The sequence below is a fragment of the Ranitomeya variabilis genome, chromosome 6 (genome assembly GCF_051348905.1).
Source record: "Ranitomeya variabilis isolate aRanVar5 chromosome 6, aRanVar5.hap1, whole genome shotgun sequence".
Classification (NCBI taxonomy): Eukaryota; Metazoa; Chordata; class Amphibia; order Anura; family Dendrobatidae; genus Ranitomeya; species Ranitomeya variabilis.
Genome location: NC_135237.1, coordinates 571537816 through 571555201, shown reverse-complemented (window position 1 = coordinate 571555201; position 17386 = coordinate 571537816). Strand labels below are relative to the sequence as shown.

The 17386-nt window shown below is 50.4% G+C and overlaps 1 protein-coding gene across 1 annotated transcript in view; it reads left to right on the top strand.

The window, feature by feature from the left end:
- Positions 1 to 4619: 4619 nt before the first annotated feature.
- The window catches only part of LOC143783342 (uncharacterized), a 68217-nt gene continuing 55450 nt past the window's right edge, over positions 4620 to 17386 (top strand). The window contains exons 1-3 of the mRNA XM_077271746.1: positions 4620 to 4752; positions 6759 to 6863; positions 7207 to 7286. Of these exons, the coding sequence (XP_077127861.1) occupies positions 6833 to 6863; positions 7207 to 7286 (111 nt within the window). The 5' untranslated portion in view covers positions 4620 to 4752; positions 6759 to 6832. The remainder of the gene's footprint in view (positions 4753 to 6758; positions 6864 to 7206; positions 7287 to 17386) is intronic.

Sequence of the window (17386 nt, the reverse complement as noted above, 5' to 3'; positions counted from 1 at the left end):
CTTCTTGCCACAGCTCGCATTGATGTGCCATCCTGGATGAGCTGCACTACCTGAGCCACTTGTGTGGGTTGTAGAGTCCGTCTCATGCTACCACGAGTGTAAAAGCACAACCAACATTCAAAAGCGACCAAAACATCTGCCAGAAAGTATTGGTACTGAGATGTGGTCTGTGGTCCCCACCTGCAGAACCACTCCTTTATTGAGTGTCTTGATAATTGCCAATAATTTCCATCTGTTATCTATTCCATTTGCACAGCAGCATGTGAAATTGATTGTCAATCAGTGCTGCTTCCTAAGTGGACAGTTTGATTTCACAGAAGTTTGATTTACTTGGAGTTATATTCTGTTGTTTAAGTGTTTCCTTTATTTTTTGGAGCAGTGTATTTTGTTGCACTTTTTGGAATAAATAACTGCAATTAATTACTTCCTATAACCACCAAGTTTCTAACACCTCTCAGCTGGGATTTTGGACCACTCTTCTTATCTATTTTTTCTCTTTATTTTTATATAGCGCTAACATATTCCGCAGCGCTTTACAGTTTTGCACACATTACCATCGCTGTTCCTAATGGGGCTCACAATCTAAATTCCCTATCAGCATGTCTTTGGAATGTGGGAGGAAACCGGAGAACCCGGAGGAAACCCACGCAAACATGGAGAGAACATACAAACTCCTTGCAGATGTTGTCCAGGGTGGGGCTTGAACCCTGTACTCCGGTGCTGCAAGGCTGCAGTGCTAACCACTGACCACCGTGCTGCCCAACAGCAATTTTAAGATCTCTCCACAGGTGATCAATGGGATTTAGATCCGGACTCACTGCTGCCACGTAAGAACTCTCTAGCTCTTTGTTTCCATCCATTTTTGGGGGCTTCTTGAAGTATGTTTAAGGTCATTGTCTTGAAGAAAGACCCATGACCTAGAACACAAACAGCTTTCTGACACTGGGCACTACATTGCCACTCAAAATCCTTTACTAATCCTCAGATTTCATGACACCTTGCACACAGTCAATGTTAAGTTCAAAATTCACTGCACACTCTTAAGTATACGTTGCAAAAAAGATTTATTAAAGCCATGCATGAAAAGGTTTCGACCCGTCCTGGATCTTAATCACAGTGACATAATGATTAAGACTTGGGATGGGTCAAAACCTTGTAGTAATATTATTATATAGTCGCTTTTTTGTACCAGCTACCATCTGCTCCCAATCTTTTCATGTATGAGCTTTGTATGGTAAATCTTTTTTGCAACATATACTAAAAGAGTGTGCAGTGAATTATGAACTTACATTAACGTGGGCTTAAACAGCCCGTTTCACTAGCACCTCGCCCTCTGACAGTGCGTACACTAATATCTACTCTACTATTGCACAGTCAAGGCACCCAGTGCCAGAGGCAGCAAAACATCTTTGAACTTCCACCATATCTGACTGTAGGTACTGTGTTTTTCTTTTTAAGGCCTCATTCTGTTTTTTGGTAAACAGTAGAATGATGGGCTTTATCAAAAGCTGCATCTTGGTTACATCTGTCCACAAGACGCTTTCCCAGAAGGATTTGGGCTAATTCAAACATTTTGCCAAACTGCAGTCTAGCTTTTTGTCTCTGTGTCAGCAGTGGGATTATCCTGGGTCTCCTGCCATAGCGTTTCATTTCATTCACATGTGGACAGATAGTTTGCGCTGTCATTGTTGCGCCCTGAGCCTGGAGGACAGCTTGGATTTCTTTGGCACTTGATTGGGGCTGCTTATCCACCATCCGGTCTATCCTGCTTTGCAATCCTTTGTCAATTTTTCTCTGCCGTCCATGTCCAGTGAGATTAACTACAGTAGCATGGGTTGTAAACTTCTTGATTGTGCTGGGCACAATGGACAAAGGAACATCCCAATCTCTGGAGATGGACTTGTAACCTTGAGGTTGTAGATATTTTTTTTTACAATTTTTGTTCTCAAGTCCTCAGACAGTTCTCTTCTCCTCTTTCTGTTCTCCATGGTTAGTGCCATATACAAACACACAATGCAAAGATTGTGTCAACTTCTCCACTTTATCTGGTATCAGGTTTGATTTTCATTTTGCCCACACCTGTTACTTGTCAAAGGTGAGTGTGAACGAGCATCACATGCTTCAGACAAAATGGTTTACCAACAGTTTTGTCCAGCCAAGGCAAACAAAGTAAGGAACGCGTTAAAAGAGGCAGATGCTGATAAGAACAGATTTTCCTGTATAGAAATCACTAGTGCGGTCACACTTAGAATACTGTGTACAATTTTGGACTCCAGAGCTGACCTAGAGCGGGTGCAGAGAAGAGTGATAAGGTTATTAAGGGAATGGGTGGACTATGAAGACGGGTTAGTAAACTCGGGGTTATTCAGGTTGGAAAAAGAGAAGGCCTAAGGGCGATCTTACTACAATGTACAAATATATGAGGAGACGGATAGAGATCTGTACAATGGTCATTTTACACTTAAGGCTTCGATGGGAACAAGAATTAGTCATAATCACAGACACTGATTCCTTACTGTAAGAGTACTGAGACTATTCTTTACTGCTGCGGAGCGCGGGAAGAGTTTGGCAGCTTGTGGCGAGTTGCAGAGCTCAGGGGAGGTGGCAGATCTTGGAGCAGGTTGCGAAGCTCAGGGCAGGTAGCAGAGATCAGGGCAGGTAGCGGAGCTCGGAGCCAGAGCTCAATGCAGGTGGCGGACTCTGGAGCAGGTGGTGGAGCTCAGGGCAGGTGGCCGAACTCAGTGCAGGTGGCGGAGCTCGAGGAAGGTGGCAGAGCTCAGGGGGAAGGTGGCGGAGGTCAGTGCAAGTGGCGGAGCTTGGAGGGAAGGTGGCGGAGCACGGGGCAGGTGGCGAACCCTGGAGATGGAGGAATTTAGTCCAGGTTATGGAGCTCCGGGGTCAAGACAGGAGCAGCTGGCAGTGAAGCCGTCAAAAGGTTGGAAGGTCGGTATGGGTCACGTAGCTGGTGGCGGATCTTGGAGCAGGTGGCGGAGCTCAGTGCTGGTTGCAGAGCTCAATGCAGGTGGCGGACCTCGGGGCAGGTGGCGGACCTTGCGGCAGGTGGTGGAGCTCAGGGGAGGTGGCGGACCCTGGATTAGATTGCGGAGGTCAGTGCAGGTGGCGGAGCTTGGTGGTCTGGGCAGGAGCAGCCGTCAGGATCTTGGAGGTCGGTGATGATCTGCGGCTGTCGGACCTCGGACGCACATATAGGATCAGACTCGGCTTCTCATCTCTCTACAATATTTCCAGTTACCGCACTGGGAGCGAAGGGGTCGGGGCAGAACCAGCTACTAATGCAGCCATGTGCCGTTACAGCTTCAAAACCAGGGGACTACAAGTCCCAGCATGTCCGAGCTGTGATCACATATTACAGTGAGAAAGTATAAGAGAACTAAAACTCCCAGCATGTCCCAGGAAGGAACCAAACACTACAACTCCCAGCACGTCCCAGGAAGGAACCAAACACTACAACTCCCAGCACGTCCCAGGAAGGAACTAAACACTACAACTCCCAGCACGTCCCGGGAAGGACCTAAACACTACAACTCCCAGCATGTCCCGGGAAGGAACCAAACACTACAACTCCCAGCATGTCCCGGGAAAGACCTAAACACTACAACTCCCAGCATGTCCTGGGAAGGAACTAAACACTACAACTCCCAGCATGTCCCGGGAAGGAGCTAAACACTACAACTCCCAGCATGTCCCGGGAAGGAACCAAACACTACAACTCCCAGCATGTCCCGGGAAGGAACTAAACACTACAACTCCCAGCATGTCCCGGGAAGGAACCAAACACTACAACTCCCAGCACGTCCCAGGAAGGAACTAAACACTACAACTCCCAGCATGTCCTGGGAAGGAACTAAACACTACAACTCCCAGCACGTCCCGGGAAGGAGCTAAACACTACAACTCCCAGCATGTCCCAGGAAGGAACCAAACACTACAACTCCCAGCATGTCCCGGGAAGGAACTAAACACTACAACTCCCAGCATGTCCCGGGAAGGAACTAAACACTACAACTCCCAGCATGTCCCAGGAAGGAACCAAACACTACAACTCCCAGCATGTCCCGGGAAGGAGCTAAACACTACAACTCCCAGCATGTCCTGGGAAGGAGCTAAACACTACAACTCCCAGCATGTCCTGGGAAGGAGCTAAACACTACAACTCCCAGCATGTCCCGGGAAGGAGCTAAACACTACAACTCCCAGCACGTCCCGGGAAGGAGCTAAACACTACAACTCCCAGCATGTCCCGGGAAGGAGCTAAACACTACAACTCCCAGCATGTCCCAGGAAGGAACTAAACACTACAACTCCCAGCATGTCCCGGGAAGGAACTAAACACTACAACTCCCAGCATGTCCCAGGAAGGAACTAAACACTACAACTCCCAGCACGTCCCGGGAAGGAACTAAACACTACAACTCCCAGCATGTCCCGGGAAGGAACTAAACACTACAACTCCCAGCATGTCCCAGGAAGGAACTAAACACTACAACTCCCAGCATGTCCTTGTTCTCTGAGGTGAAGAGAATCCTCCGCTCCATCATTTCTCCTCACAGCACAAGCTCCTCCCCCTCAGGTCACATGGTCACCACACAGGTCCTTCATCCACCACTGACAATGTCAGTGCGGAGCTCCGCCCCCTCACGTGACTGGTCGCATGGTGATGACGTCATCACAGGTCCTTCACTCCTAGATGACAAGCTGCAAATCAGTCAGGAAAATCTACAGAGAGAAGAGGTAATGGCGGGAGATACATGGGGGCTGTGGGAGGTCAGCGGTGTGGGGGGCACTGGAGATACATGGGGGCTGTGGGGGGTCAGAGGTGTGGGGGGCACTGGAGATACATGGGGGCTGTGGGGGGTCAGCGGTGTGGGGGGCACTGGAGATATATGGGGGCTGTGGGGGGTCAGCGGTGTGGGGGGCACTGGAGATACATGGGGGCTGTGGGAGGTCAGCGGTGTGGGGGGCACTGGAGATACATGGGGGCTGTGGGAGGTCAGCGGTGTGGGGGGCACTGGAGATACATGGAGGCTGTGGGAGGTCAGCGGTGTGGGGGGCACTGGAGATACATGGAGGCTGTGGGAGGTCAGCGGTGTGGGGGGCACTGGAGATACATGGGGGCTGTGGGAGGTCAGCGGTGTGGGGGGCACTGGAGATATATGGGGGCTGTGGGGGGCACTGGAGATATATGGAGGCTGTGGGGGGTCAGCGGTGTGGGGGGCACTGGAGATACATGGAGGCTGTGGGAGGTCAGCGGTGTGGGGGGCACTGGAGATACATGGGGACTGTGGGAGGTCAGCGGTGTGGGGGGCACTGGAGATACATGGGGGCTGTGGGAGGTCAGCGGTGTGGGGGGCACTGGAGATACATGGAGGCTGTGGGGGGTCAGCGGTGTGGGGGCACTGGAGATACATGGGGGCTGTGGGGGGCACTGGAGATACATGGGGGCTGTGGGAGGTCAGCGGTGTGGGGGGCACTGGGGATACATGGGGGCTGTGGGAGGTCAGCGGTGTGGGGGGCACTGGAGATACATGGAGGCTGTGGGAGGTCAGCGGTGTGGGGGGCACTGGACATACATGGGGGCTGTGGGAGGTCAGCGGTGTGGGGGGCACTGGACATACATGGGGGCTGTGGGAGGTCAGCGGTGTGGGGGGCACTGGAGATACATGGGGGCTGTGGGGGGCACGGGAGATACATGGGGGCTGTGGGAGGTCAGCGGTGTGGGGGGCACTGGACATACATGGGGGCTGTGGGAGGTCAGCGGTGTGGGGGGCACTGGAGATACATGGGGGCTGTGGGAGGTCAGCGGTGTGGGGGGCACTGGAGATACATGGAGGCTGTGGGAGGTCAGCGGTGTGGGGGGCACTGGAGATACATGGAGGCTGTGGGAGGTCAGCGGTGTGGGGGGCACTGGAGATACATGGGGGCTGTGGGAGGTCAGCGGTGTGGGGGGCACTGGAGATACATGGAGGCTGTGGGAGGTCAGCGGTGTGGGGGGCACTGGAGATACATGGGGGCTGTGGGAGGTCAGCGGTGTGGGGGGCACTGGAGATACATGGGGGCTGTGGGAGGTCAGTGGTATGGGGGGCACTGGAGATACATGGAGGCTGTGGGAGGTCAGCGGTGTGGGGGGCACGGGAGATACATGGGGGCTGTGGGAGGTCAGCGGTGTGGGGGGCACTGGAGATACATGGAGGCTGTGGGAGGTCAGCGGTGTGGGGGGCACTGGAGATACATGGAGGCTGTGGGAGGTCAGCGGTGTGGGGGGCACTGGAGATACATGGGGGCTGTGGGGGGCACTGGGGATACATGGAGGCTGTGGGAGGTCAGCGGTGTGGGGGGCACTGGAGATACATGGGGGCTGTGGGGGGCACTGGAGATACATGGGGGCTGTGGGGGGCACTGGAGATACATGGGGGCTGTGGGAGGTCAGCGGTGTGGGGGGCACTGGAGATACAGGGAGGCTGTGGGAGGTCAGCGGTGTGGGGGGCACTGAAGATACATGGGGGCTCTGGGAGGTCAGCGGTGTGGGGGGCACTGGAGATACATGGGGGCTGTGGGAGGTCAGCGGTGTGGGGGGCACTGGAGATACATGGGGGCTGTGGGAGGTCAGCGGTGTGGGGGGCACTGGAGATACATGGAGGCTGTGGGAGGTCAGTGGTGTGGGGGGCACTGGAGATACATGGGGGCTGTGGGAGGTCAGCGGTGTGGAGGATTCTGGGTAATCACGCTCTCACTGTCAGGTTTCTATTAGGTGTCAGGACGTCGCTGTCTGTGGGAATCTCGAGGACACCAGGATCGGTACGAGGACGCCGTGATGGAGGCCGCTCAGCCCCGCACATCACCAGGTGAGAGGAGACTTATAGGCAGTGACGTCCTGATCCCCCGGCGGAATCTTCCGTGTAGTAAAATTCCTGGAATTGTTCATATATTTCCTGGTGGAGCCGATCACATCATCCGAATACTAAGTGATGGGGATTATTGTCCCCAGGTAAATTACGCCCTATATATTAAAGCACTGACATGTTTTGAGTTGACCTTCACTGTGGTGCTGCCTGTACGAGCCTGCAGCATTTACAAGCTTTACATTGTTATAAGACCCCGATAACCCAGGAGCAGGAGGTGATGGGAGAAGTGTGTGATAGACGGGTCTCCATGGACTCCACCACTGAGTGTCTGTGTCTCCCCCAGATGGATCCCGGAGGAGAAGCCCCCCGGAGAGATGTCCCCGTCCTCAGTGTACCCCGGACCCTGCAGAGGAGAGTCATCAGGTAGGGGGGGGCTGAGCTCTATATGATTTGTACGGGATGTTTTGCTCCTGTCGTCGTACTTTGCATAGATTATTGGTGGTTTCCAGGACATGAGGCTCAGACTCTGGGAAATGGATTATAAGTTTTAACATAAAGGAGAAAATGTAATAAAGTTTTACACTTTAATATGAAAGGTGCGGAGTTTAGTAAGAAATTGCCACAAAACCGAGCAACATAAAGAAAGGCAACAACTAAGAGAAAAAGAGAACAGAGACTAATGGCGTCATGTAGGAAGAAGAGGAGGTTCATACCTGAGGCTGCCGCTTCTCCTACCAGTGCGCGACATTTATTGGTCGTTGTTTGGCTGCGGGTTTTCCGGTTGGCGGTAATTTAATATGCGGTCGGCCGGTCCAATCGGATTATCACTAGTCCGTCCTTCTGTAGGAGTAAGCAGCCATTATTGTTGGCAGCAGAGCTCCTGTTTACACAGGACAATGCACTGATGAGGACTAGGAGCTTTTGGGTAAACCAAGAGTTTATTTCACCCCATGAGGAAGCGTTCTTCTCATTTGTTGGGTGATCGGGAAGCGAGCCGTGCCCAAGAATGCAGATAGGGAATCTAGATTGTGACTGAATCCCCCCACGGGTGACACCCCCATGACAGAAGCGTAAACCCTGCCAGAAGGCACCATCAGGAGCTTGTCCTTCATATCCGTGATAGGGACAGGAACACACGAGGATGAGTTCCCTTCCTTCACCACTGCTCAGTGATTTCCTTATCAGGGACAGACACAGAAGAGGTGTACTCACATCTGCCAGAGGCAGGAGGATCGGGATGGGGTCCTTGCATCTCCTCTTCCTCCTTCGGAAGGTCCGGAGGCCGACACCCTGCTGATCTAAGGGCGTCCCCCAGACTCTACAGTCGGGCGGTGGCTCCCGGGGTGGATATTGGCTCATGCTGTCCATCCCTGCGCGCAGCTCCTGTGTGCGCTGAAGATTGAACACAACATTTCCAGTTAGAGGGACGATGCACAGACCTCTAGTGCTCGGCGTGTGTTCCAGCTTGAAAAACAGTTCTGGGAATTTGAAAAAGGCACCGAATCCTAAATTTAAAGGGGGGCGACCTTTTTGACTATTTAGATGGAAGACTAAATACTATTTAAATTATGTGCAGAGCGGAGCTGAGGTTCCTATGGATGCCAAACCACCAGCCAGTCTGATACCCTGGTCCAAGAGAGTTATCCGGGGGGGGTTCTCGCACACTGTCCGCCATCTGAGGTGTATTAATAGTATGATCCTTTGTTCCTTTATAGGACAAGGAAGCTCCTAAAAAGTCCATGACGACATCCACACTTAAAAAGAAAGAGTTGCTCCATGTGTAATGCTCAACTGCCGGACACCTATGGCAAACAGCTATGCCCAGAGTGTATTCCCCAGGTGGTTACAGAAGAACCTCCGTCTTTTATGGCCGATATAGAAGGACCATAATTGGTTCAAAATTCTGTTACAGACTTAGTCACCCCACAGTCCTCCCAGATGGCTCCCAGGCAAAAAGACCGAGATGGGAGAAGCCTCCTCTGAACTGGATTCTATCAGGTTACACTGACCCTGAACAGGAGGAAAAGGAAGAATTTGTTGCAATTCCACCAGAAAAGAAAAATCAATACCTTTTTCTCTTGGGAAGATAATGACACACTTCTATCAGCTGTCAGATACTATGAAGGTGGGGGATAATCTTTCCGCCCTCCTCAATACAGGATCACATGTTCGGAGGTTTGAGAAGCCGCATGAACAGAGTATTCCCTGCTAATAGCAATATGAAAGCTATCATCCTGGAGGACGTAGAAAAGCGACTGACAATTCCCAGTAGTCTGAGGAGATAAAATTATGCAAAGAAATCCCTAAAGTCGATATCCCTATAGCTAGGGTAGCAAAGAAGATGGCTATCCACTTTGAGGACTCATGCCTGAAAGATCCGATGGAAAGAAAGGCAGATTGTCTTCTCAAAAAACATGGGAGTCCTCTGCAGCCATAATTAAGGCTAATATAGCATCTACCTCTGGCAAGATCCATGATGATTTGGATAGAAGAGTTGGAAGGAAGAATAAATCCAGAGATGAGATCCTGGAATCTATGCCGTTACTTAAAATGGCAACAGGATTCATGGCTGATGTCTCAGCAGAGTCCATTAGATCTGGTGCAAGAAATGGGGCACGAGCCAACACGGCTAGGCGGGCAGTCTGGCTAAAGACGTGGTCAGGGGATTGTCATTCTGAAAACAAATTGTGTTCCGCCCCTTCTTCTGACCTGCGAATGTTTGGTCCTGTACTAGACGACATGTCGGAAAGGGAATCGGACGAGAAAAAGGGGTTTCCAGAAGAGAAACCTAAAAATGTTTAGTCCTTCTGGAGGCCTCAAGCCCATCAGTAACCGGAATATAAAGGTAAAGGGAAGACCGGTAGTTGGAGCCACCCGAAGGGACATAAAGGAAGGAATACCTTTCCCAGTTCAGCAAATAGCTTGGGTAGACAGTGACGCCAAGACAGTGAGGGAAGACTCCAAAACTTTATCACAGCCTGGACAGAGCTATCCAAGAACCCATGGATACGTCAGACAATGGCAGGCAGATACAAGATACCAGTTATGCAGATTTCTCAGGGAAGATTCCAGCTAACGACTATCCAGTCCCCCCAGGTCGCAAGAAGGCTACTGGTGGAAGTAAAGAAGTTGGTGTATTCGGGAGCGGTGGTTCCAGTACCAGAGCCAGAATGGTTCCTGGGATACTATTCGAGTCTGTTCTCAGTAAAGAAACCCGGGTGGAATTATCGCACAATAATAAACCTAAAGTCTCTAAACAGATGAGTACAAGAAATTCAAGATGGGGTCTATAAGATCTACTATTCCATTGATCAAAGAAAAAATAGTAATGTTGATTGTCCAGTATGATGGCAGAGAACTCCAGCAACTAAGGACCAGTTTAACATCAACCGTCTTAGTATTAAACAACTTGGGATGGATCATAAGCTGGAAGAAAAATCAGATCTTGATCCGGGAAGACGGAAGGTCTTCCTAGGAATTCTCTTGGACTCGGTAAATGCGCAGATGTCCTTCCTGCCAGAGAGGAGACAGACAGAACTCAGGCACAAGGCTACATCCTTAAGAGGGAGATCCCAGGTTTCCATCAGACGCTGAGGGTTTTGGGACTGATGGCTGCTTCTATACCAGGGGTCCGGTGGAGTCAATTCCACTCGAGACCATTACAACATCAGGTCCTGACCACCTGGAATAGGAAGACAGATGGGCTAGACAAGAAAAGATTGTCAGCAATAACAAAAAGTCATTAGTCTGGTGGACGTCCATAACTAACCTGAAGAAGGGGATTATGTGGAGACTGTCCCCGTTCATATTGGTCACCACAGACACAAGCGACAGTGGCTGGGGGGCCCAGGTACATACAGGGTACCTGGCAAAAATTAGATCCTCCAAGATTGTCCATCCTCAGAGCTTCAGGCAGTCTGGGAAACAGCAATGTGGACCAGGTCTAAGAAACCATCACATCAGAATCCTGTTTGAGAATATTACAACAGTGGCCTTCCTGAAACATAATGAGGGTCCAAGACACGGTCTTCTACAGGCGGTAGCATGGAAGATCTTCCTATGGGCAGAGGAAACGGTGTCATCGGTGACCGCAGTACATCTGAAGGGGTCTCAGAATGTGGTAGCAGACATTCTCAGCCGGAAAGAAGTTCAACAGAATGGGAGCTGAACTGGGACGAGTTCCATCGCATAATACGCCGATGGGGGTTCTCCCAAGGTGGACCTGTTCTTTACAAGAAAAAATTCAAAAACAGTAACATTTTCTCTCCATCATGAAGACAGGCCGACACGAGTGGATGCCTTATCTCAAAAATGGAATATGGACCTGGCATATGCATTTCCCCTAATTCCAGCAGTGCTGAGGAAGATACAGGAGGATCAAGTCAAGGTGATCGTATTATTACTATTTGGCCCAGAAGAAGCTGGTTCCCCTTACTGAGAAGGATGGCCATAAAAGATCCCATCATCCTTCCGGAGTGGCATGATCTACTGGTTCAGGGGCCAATACACCATCCCAATGTGAATCTCCTACAGTTGTCTGCCTGGATCCTGAGCAGCAGATCTTGAGGTCTAAAGGCGTCCCGGTCTCTGTCATAACAACGATACAAAAAGCAGGAAATCTGTAACATCGGCCAGATGGATTAGGGAAATACAGGCGTTGTCCATAAAAAGCCCATACCTAAAGGATCTTAGATGATTGCGTTATCCTCAGGTTAGATCCTGCTTTCCTACCAAAACTAGTAACATCCTTTCGTATGAGCCAAGGGGTAGTCTTGCCTTCTGTCTGCCAGGACCTTTAAAAATAGTCAAGAACGGTCATTTCATTCTCTAGGCGTCTAGAGTAGCCCTCTAATACTTGGAATCCACAAAAGACTGGCGAATAGATCCCAATTGGTTCTTACAGTTTTGGGGAAAAAATTAGGTTTTCCAGGAGTCCATCAGGACAGCACCAATTACATTCCCTCCCTTGAATTCCTATCTAAGGCTGGTTTCACACTTGCGTTCGGCAGGCCTGCGGATGGCAGCCTTCTTCCTCCATTAAGCCCCACCCACTGCGGCACCTCTTCAGCTCCGCCTACATCTGCATGCGTCCTGCGTACCCTGTCTTTAACATTGGGTATGAATGCCATGCGGATGCCTTCACATGCGTCTTTTTGATGATGCGCTGAACTGTGTCAAACGCAACATGTTAAATTATTTTGCGATCGGTGCAGCGCCAAAACGACGCATGCGGAGGCATCCGCATACAGCGTACGTCCCTGCGTACCTAGTGTTAAAGATGGGGACACATGCAGATGTAGGCGGAGCTGAAGGAAGAGGTGTGGCAGTGGTCGGGGCTTAACGGAGGAAGAAGGCTTTCATCCGCAGCCCTGCCGAACGCTAGTGTGAAACCAGCCTAATATGTGACGTTAACGTATGTAGATGGAAAATGGAATAAAATCGAGTTGCATCTATCCTGATGTGGACAGTGGTACTTGAAAAATCACTGCAGGTGGTGGAGGAAGGGGCCTTTTAACCTCTTGTGTGTTCCTGTCCCTATCAAAGATATGGATGACAACCTCCTGATGATGCTGTGATGATAAACTCCTGGAAAGCCTATTACTGGTAGGGCTAAAGGTACCTTCACACTAAGCGACTTTACAACGATATCGCTAGCGATCCGTGACGTTGCAGCGTCCTGGATAGCGATATCGTTGTGTTTGACACGCAGCAGCGATCAGGATCCTGCTGTGAGATCGCTGGTCGTTGCTGAAAGTCCAGAACTTTATTTTGTCGCTGGATCTCCCGCTGACATCGCTGAATCTGTGTGTGTGACACCGATCCAGCGATGTCTTCACTGGTAACCAGAGTAAACATCGGGTTACTAAGCGCAGGGCCGCGCTTAGTAACCCGATGTTTACCCTGGTTACCATTGTAAAAGTTAAAAAAAAACCACATACTCACATTCCGGTGCCCGGCGTCCGCTTCCCTGCACTCCTCCTGCATCCTGTGTAAGTGCCGGCCGTAAAGCAGAGCGATGACGTCACTGCTCTGCTCTGTGGGAGATGCCAGAGATGTTCGGCGCTGACACAGGATGCAGGAGGAGTGCAGGGAAGCGGACGCCGGGCACCGGAATGTGAGTATGTGTTTTTTTTTTTTTTTTACTTTTACAATGGTAACCAGGGTAAACATCAGGTTACTAAGCGCGGCCCTGCGCTTAGTAACCCGATGTTTACCCTGGTTACCAGGGGCCCTCGGCATCGTTGGTCGCTGGAGAGCCGTCTGTGTGACAGCTCTCCAGCGACCACACAACGACTAAACAGCGACGCTGCAGTGATCGGCATCGTTGTCTGTATCGCTGCAGCGTCACTTAGTGTGAAGGTACCTTAATACCTACTTTCTTTCCAGCAATCGTATTCATAGTGCAGGCTAGAACCTTAAACGTATCCTCCATTAAAGTAATGAAAACTATCAATTGCTATGAGCAAACTGTCTCATGAAGACTTACCCAGGAAAGAAATTACATCTGCTGCAGAGGATAAGTTCATCAGTTACCAACCTCAGAAACCGCAAACTGTTAGCCCCTCAGATAATGGCCCTCAAACATTATGCATAGATATCAATAAAGCCGCCCTTTATGGATGAATTGCTGCACGGAAAACACTACTGAGGAATAAAAAGAGATTTGTCCTGTCCTTTTGTTGCCTGGCGTAAACATTAGAGCAGTGGAAATCTGTATTGTTGCTCTAACATTTTTGGTACCAGCCGCCATATCTTTGTGAGACGCATAAAAGGTGAGCTTATTGTTTCATGTGTGGTGCCAATGTAAGGCCTGGCAGGGAGGTGTGTGGTGGTTGAGGGAGCTTTGCTGGTGACACTCTAGGTCAGGGTTGGGGAACCTCAGGCCCGGGGTCTGTTTATGGCCCTCAGTGATCTTTTATCTGGTCCCCGGGCAGATCCCTGGGGACCGCAGTACTTGGGCTAGCAGCTTATTTTGATATCTGCTGGCCCGTTAACTTGTTCTTGCCCTGTGAGCAAGCACACAATGTTCACTACTGAGCGCTGAGGCGCATGCAAAAGAAAGATAACGTCCTTGCAACAGCTTGTTTTTTCTTTTACTAGTTCTAACACCAGTGCCAGAGTAAGGATGTACTTTGTGGGCTGAGTTTGTTCGTAATTTGTATAGTACTCAAAAGATGGTTAAAATATGCAAATGGCCCTTGGCCGAAAAAAAGATTCCCCACCCCTGCTATAGGTGATTTATTTAAAGTTCTGGGCACACTTACCCGGCATGATTACTACAGCATTCTGCTGGGATCGACATGCCATCTAGTTTGCACTCCATGAGACCGTCATTTGTGATACAGCAGGACAATGACCCAAAATGCCTCCAATCAATGAGAGTGCTGTGTGACCAAGAAGGAGAGGCATGGAGGCTGCTTCAGATGACTCGGCCTTCAGTCACCCAACCAGAACACAATGAAGATGTTTTGGGATGAGTTGAGTGAAGGCAAAGCAGCCGACAAGGGCTGAGCACATCTGCGAACAACTTCAGGACTGTTGGCAGCCATTACCGGTGCCGACTTGATGGAGCTGCCAAGAGAGTGTAAAGCTGTCTTCATAGTAACGATGTACATTAGGAATCTAAGGTGTAACAACATATTCTGGTTTCACATCTTTACACCTTGTTTTCCCAGGCATGAGCTTTGAGAAATGTAGATATTGTGCCTCCAGTACCTACTGCCTCATCTTTTGTGTTTGGCCTATAGACTTATGCTTTGTTGATGTGGTGGCAGCGGCCTCGTGTTTGGCTTGCCATCATATGTCTTGATCTTGGCTTTCCGTCTTGTGTTGATCTGCTGTCTCTGCCACTAGGCTTGATGTATCCCTCCACCTCATGCCCTGGCCTATGGCCGGGTGTGACCTTTGGTAATTTGCCTTTACTTCGCCAATAGCCTCACTGTCGTTTTCCAGCCAACACATGCTCGCCTCCCACCCACTCCCCTAAAAAAACCATCTGAATAATGTCTTTTGGCCTTCAGCATCAATAACAGCTTGACATCGATATCTCATGCTGTTAATAAGTGACGTTATTGCCTGCGGAGGCATGGCATCCTACTTTTCTTGAAGGGCGGCCCTCAGGTCATTGAGGTTCTGGGTTACAGAGTTCCGAGCCTCTACACAGCGACTCGGCTGATCCCCATAGGATTTCTATGGGATTCAGGTCTGGAGAAAGAGCAAGGCCGCTCCATGTGAGGTCCCCCAGTCTCCAGCAGCCATTCCCTAATGATGCGACCTCGATGAGCTGTAGTATTGTCCTCCATGAAGATGAAATTAGGCCTGTGTTGTTCATGCTGAGGCACAATGACTGGATTAATGTTATTCAAGTAGTAGGGGCTTGTCAATGTAACATTCGCAAAGTGTAAGGCAGCTCTGTATTCACTAGACTCCTATTCCCACACTGTAACGCCATCAAAGGCTCATCTGGAGACAACAGCGGCTGATGTCTCAATCATCCTTGGTGACCGTCGTTTCTGCTCAGCGTAAATCGACTTTCATCAGTGAGCAGCACTGAGGCCCACTGGTCCCTCATCCAGTGTAGTTGACGCCTGTGCCTGGTGGTGTAGTCAGGTACCTTGCAGGACATGTAGCACACAGACCTTGCTGATGTAAATGCTTTTGAATGGTCTGATGTGACACTTGGGCGCATCTCTCCTCCCTTACATGTGCCTGGAGTTGTGCGGTGTAACGGGGTCTGCTGTGCTGGAGTACCTCTTTCAGTACCACCCCGTGGTTCAGGAGGTCCACTCTGCTTTGGCTGGAGTCTGAATGAAGGACGCTGGCTGGAATTGCTTGGTTACATGGGCGCATATAAAAGATCACTGCTTCTCCACGTATTTCCAGTGTGACAACTCTTTACTCACAGAACACAGAATATATATCACGCAGATACAGAGGGCAGGCCCATTCAAAAGCGGCAGGCCAGTCATACATTACAATAGCCGCAGGTGGCTGGAGCCTGCCGATATTTACTGTGGGAATTACAAAGGTGGGGGAGGTCAGAAGGGGGATATCTTGTCCCCTCTGCCCAGGGGCACAGCCTGTTTGCTGATGCATGAGGGACATATATCTCACATGGAACCTATTATATATACAAATAACTGCATAACATATTCTGGGTGCTGGGGGGTTCTGTAACACGGCTCTCCCTTTCAGCGACGCGATCGGCATACACAGTCTGGTCCTTAACGGATCGGTTTGGGGATGACCGAAGTTTATGGGGTTGGTACAAGTTCCGTTTATCGACTTAGTCCATCGGCGTTACCGTTTTGTTTGCTGGGTCTGTAGTGGATGGTGAAGTCCAGAGGTTGTAGGGCTAAACTCCACCGCAGTAATCTGGTGTTGTCTCCGGAGACCCGATTAAGCCAGACTAGGGGATTATGGTCCGTTAGGAGGGAGAACTGTCGTCCATATAAATATGGTTGTAACTTTTTGAGTGCCCATACTACCGCCAGGCACTCCTTCTCGATGGCCGCATAGCTTACTTCACGGGGCAGTAGTTTCCGACTCAGGTAAGCTACCGGGTGTTCTTCGCCGTCCGGCCCGACTTGGCTCAGTACTGCCCCCAATCCAAACATAGAAGCGTCTGTGTGAACAAGGAAACGTTTAGTTGGATCGGGTGCGGTCAATACAGGGCTATTGGTGAGGGCGTCCTTTAGCTGGCGGAAGGCTTCCTCACACTCTGGGGTCCAGGTTACCTGGCGGGGTTGGTTCTTACGGGTCAGATCAGTGAGGGGCTTGGCTACGCTGCTGTAATTGGGAACGAATTTCCTGTAATACCCCGCTGTCCCTAGAAACGCCATGACCTGGGTTTTAGTGCATGGGGTGGGCTATTTGGCTATGGCCTCAATCTTGGCTGGTTCTGGTCGCTGTTTCCCACTTCCCACCCAATGCCCTAAATACTGAACCTCTGCTTTACCACGTGACACTTGTTTGGGTTCAGGGTGATTCCGGCCTTGTGGATCCTGTCTAATACTGTCTCTAGGTGATTTAGATGCTCTTCCCATGTCGCGCTGTAGATGGCAATGCCATCCAGGTAGGCACACGCATAGTCCTGGAGACCATCCAGAAGCCGGTCAGCCAGCCTCTGGAAGGTCGCAGGGGCATTCTTCATCCCGAATGGCATAACTCGAAACTGGAATAAGCCGAACGGGGTGACAAATGCCGACTTGGGAATAGCGTCAGGACTAAGGGGAATCTGCCAGTAGCCTTTGCATAGATCGATGGTGGTCAAATACTTTGCCACCGCCAGCCGGTCTAACAGCTCATCCACGCGCGGCATGGGATACGCATCCGTCACCGTTTTCTCATTGAGCCTGCGATAGTCTACACAAAACCGTGTAGTCCCATCCTTCTTGGGCACTAACACTACGGGGGATGCCCAGGGACTATCTGACTCTTCAATGACCCCTAAACGCAACATCTCTTGTATCTCTTGTCACATCCCTTCTCGTACAGACTCAGGGACGCAGAAGGGGGGTTGT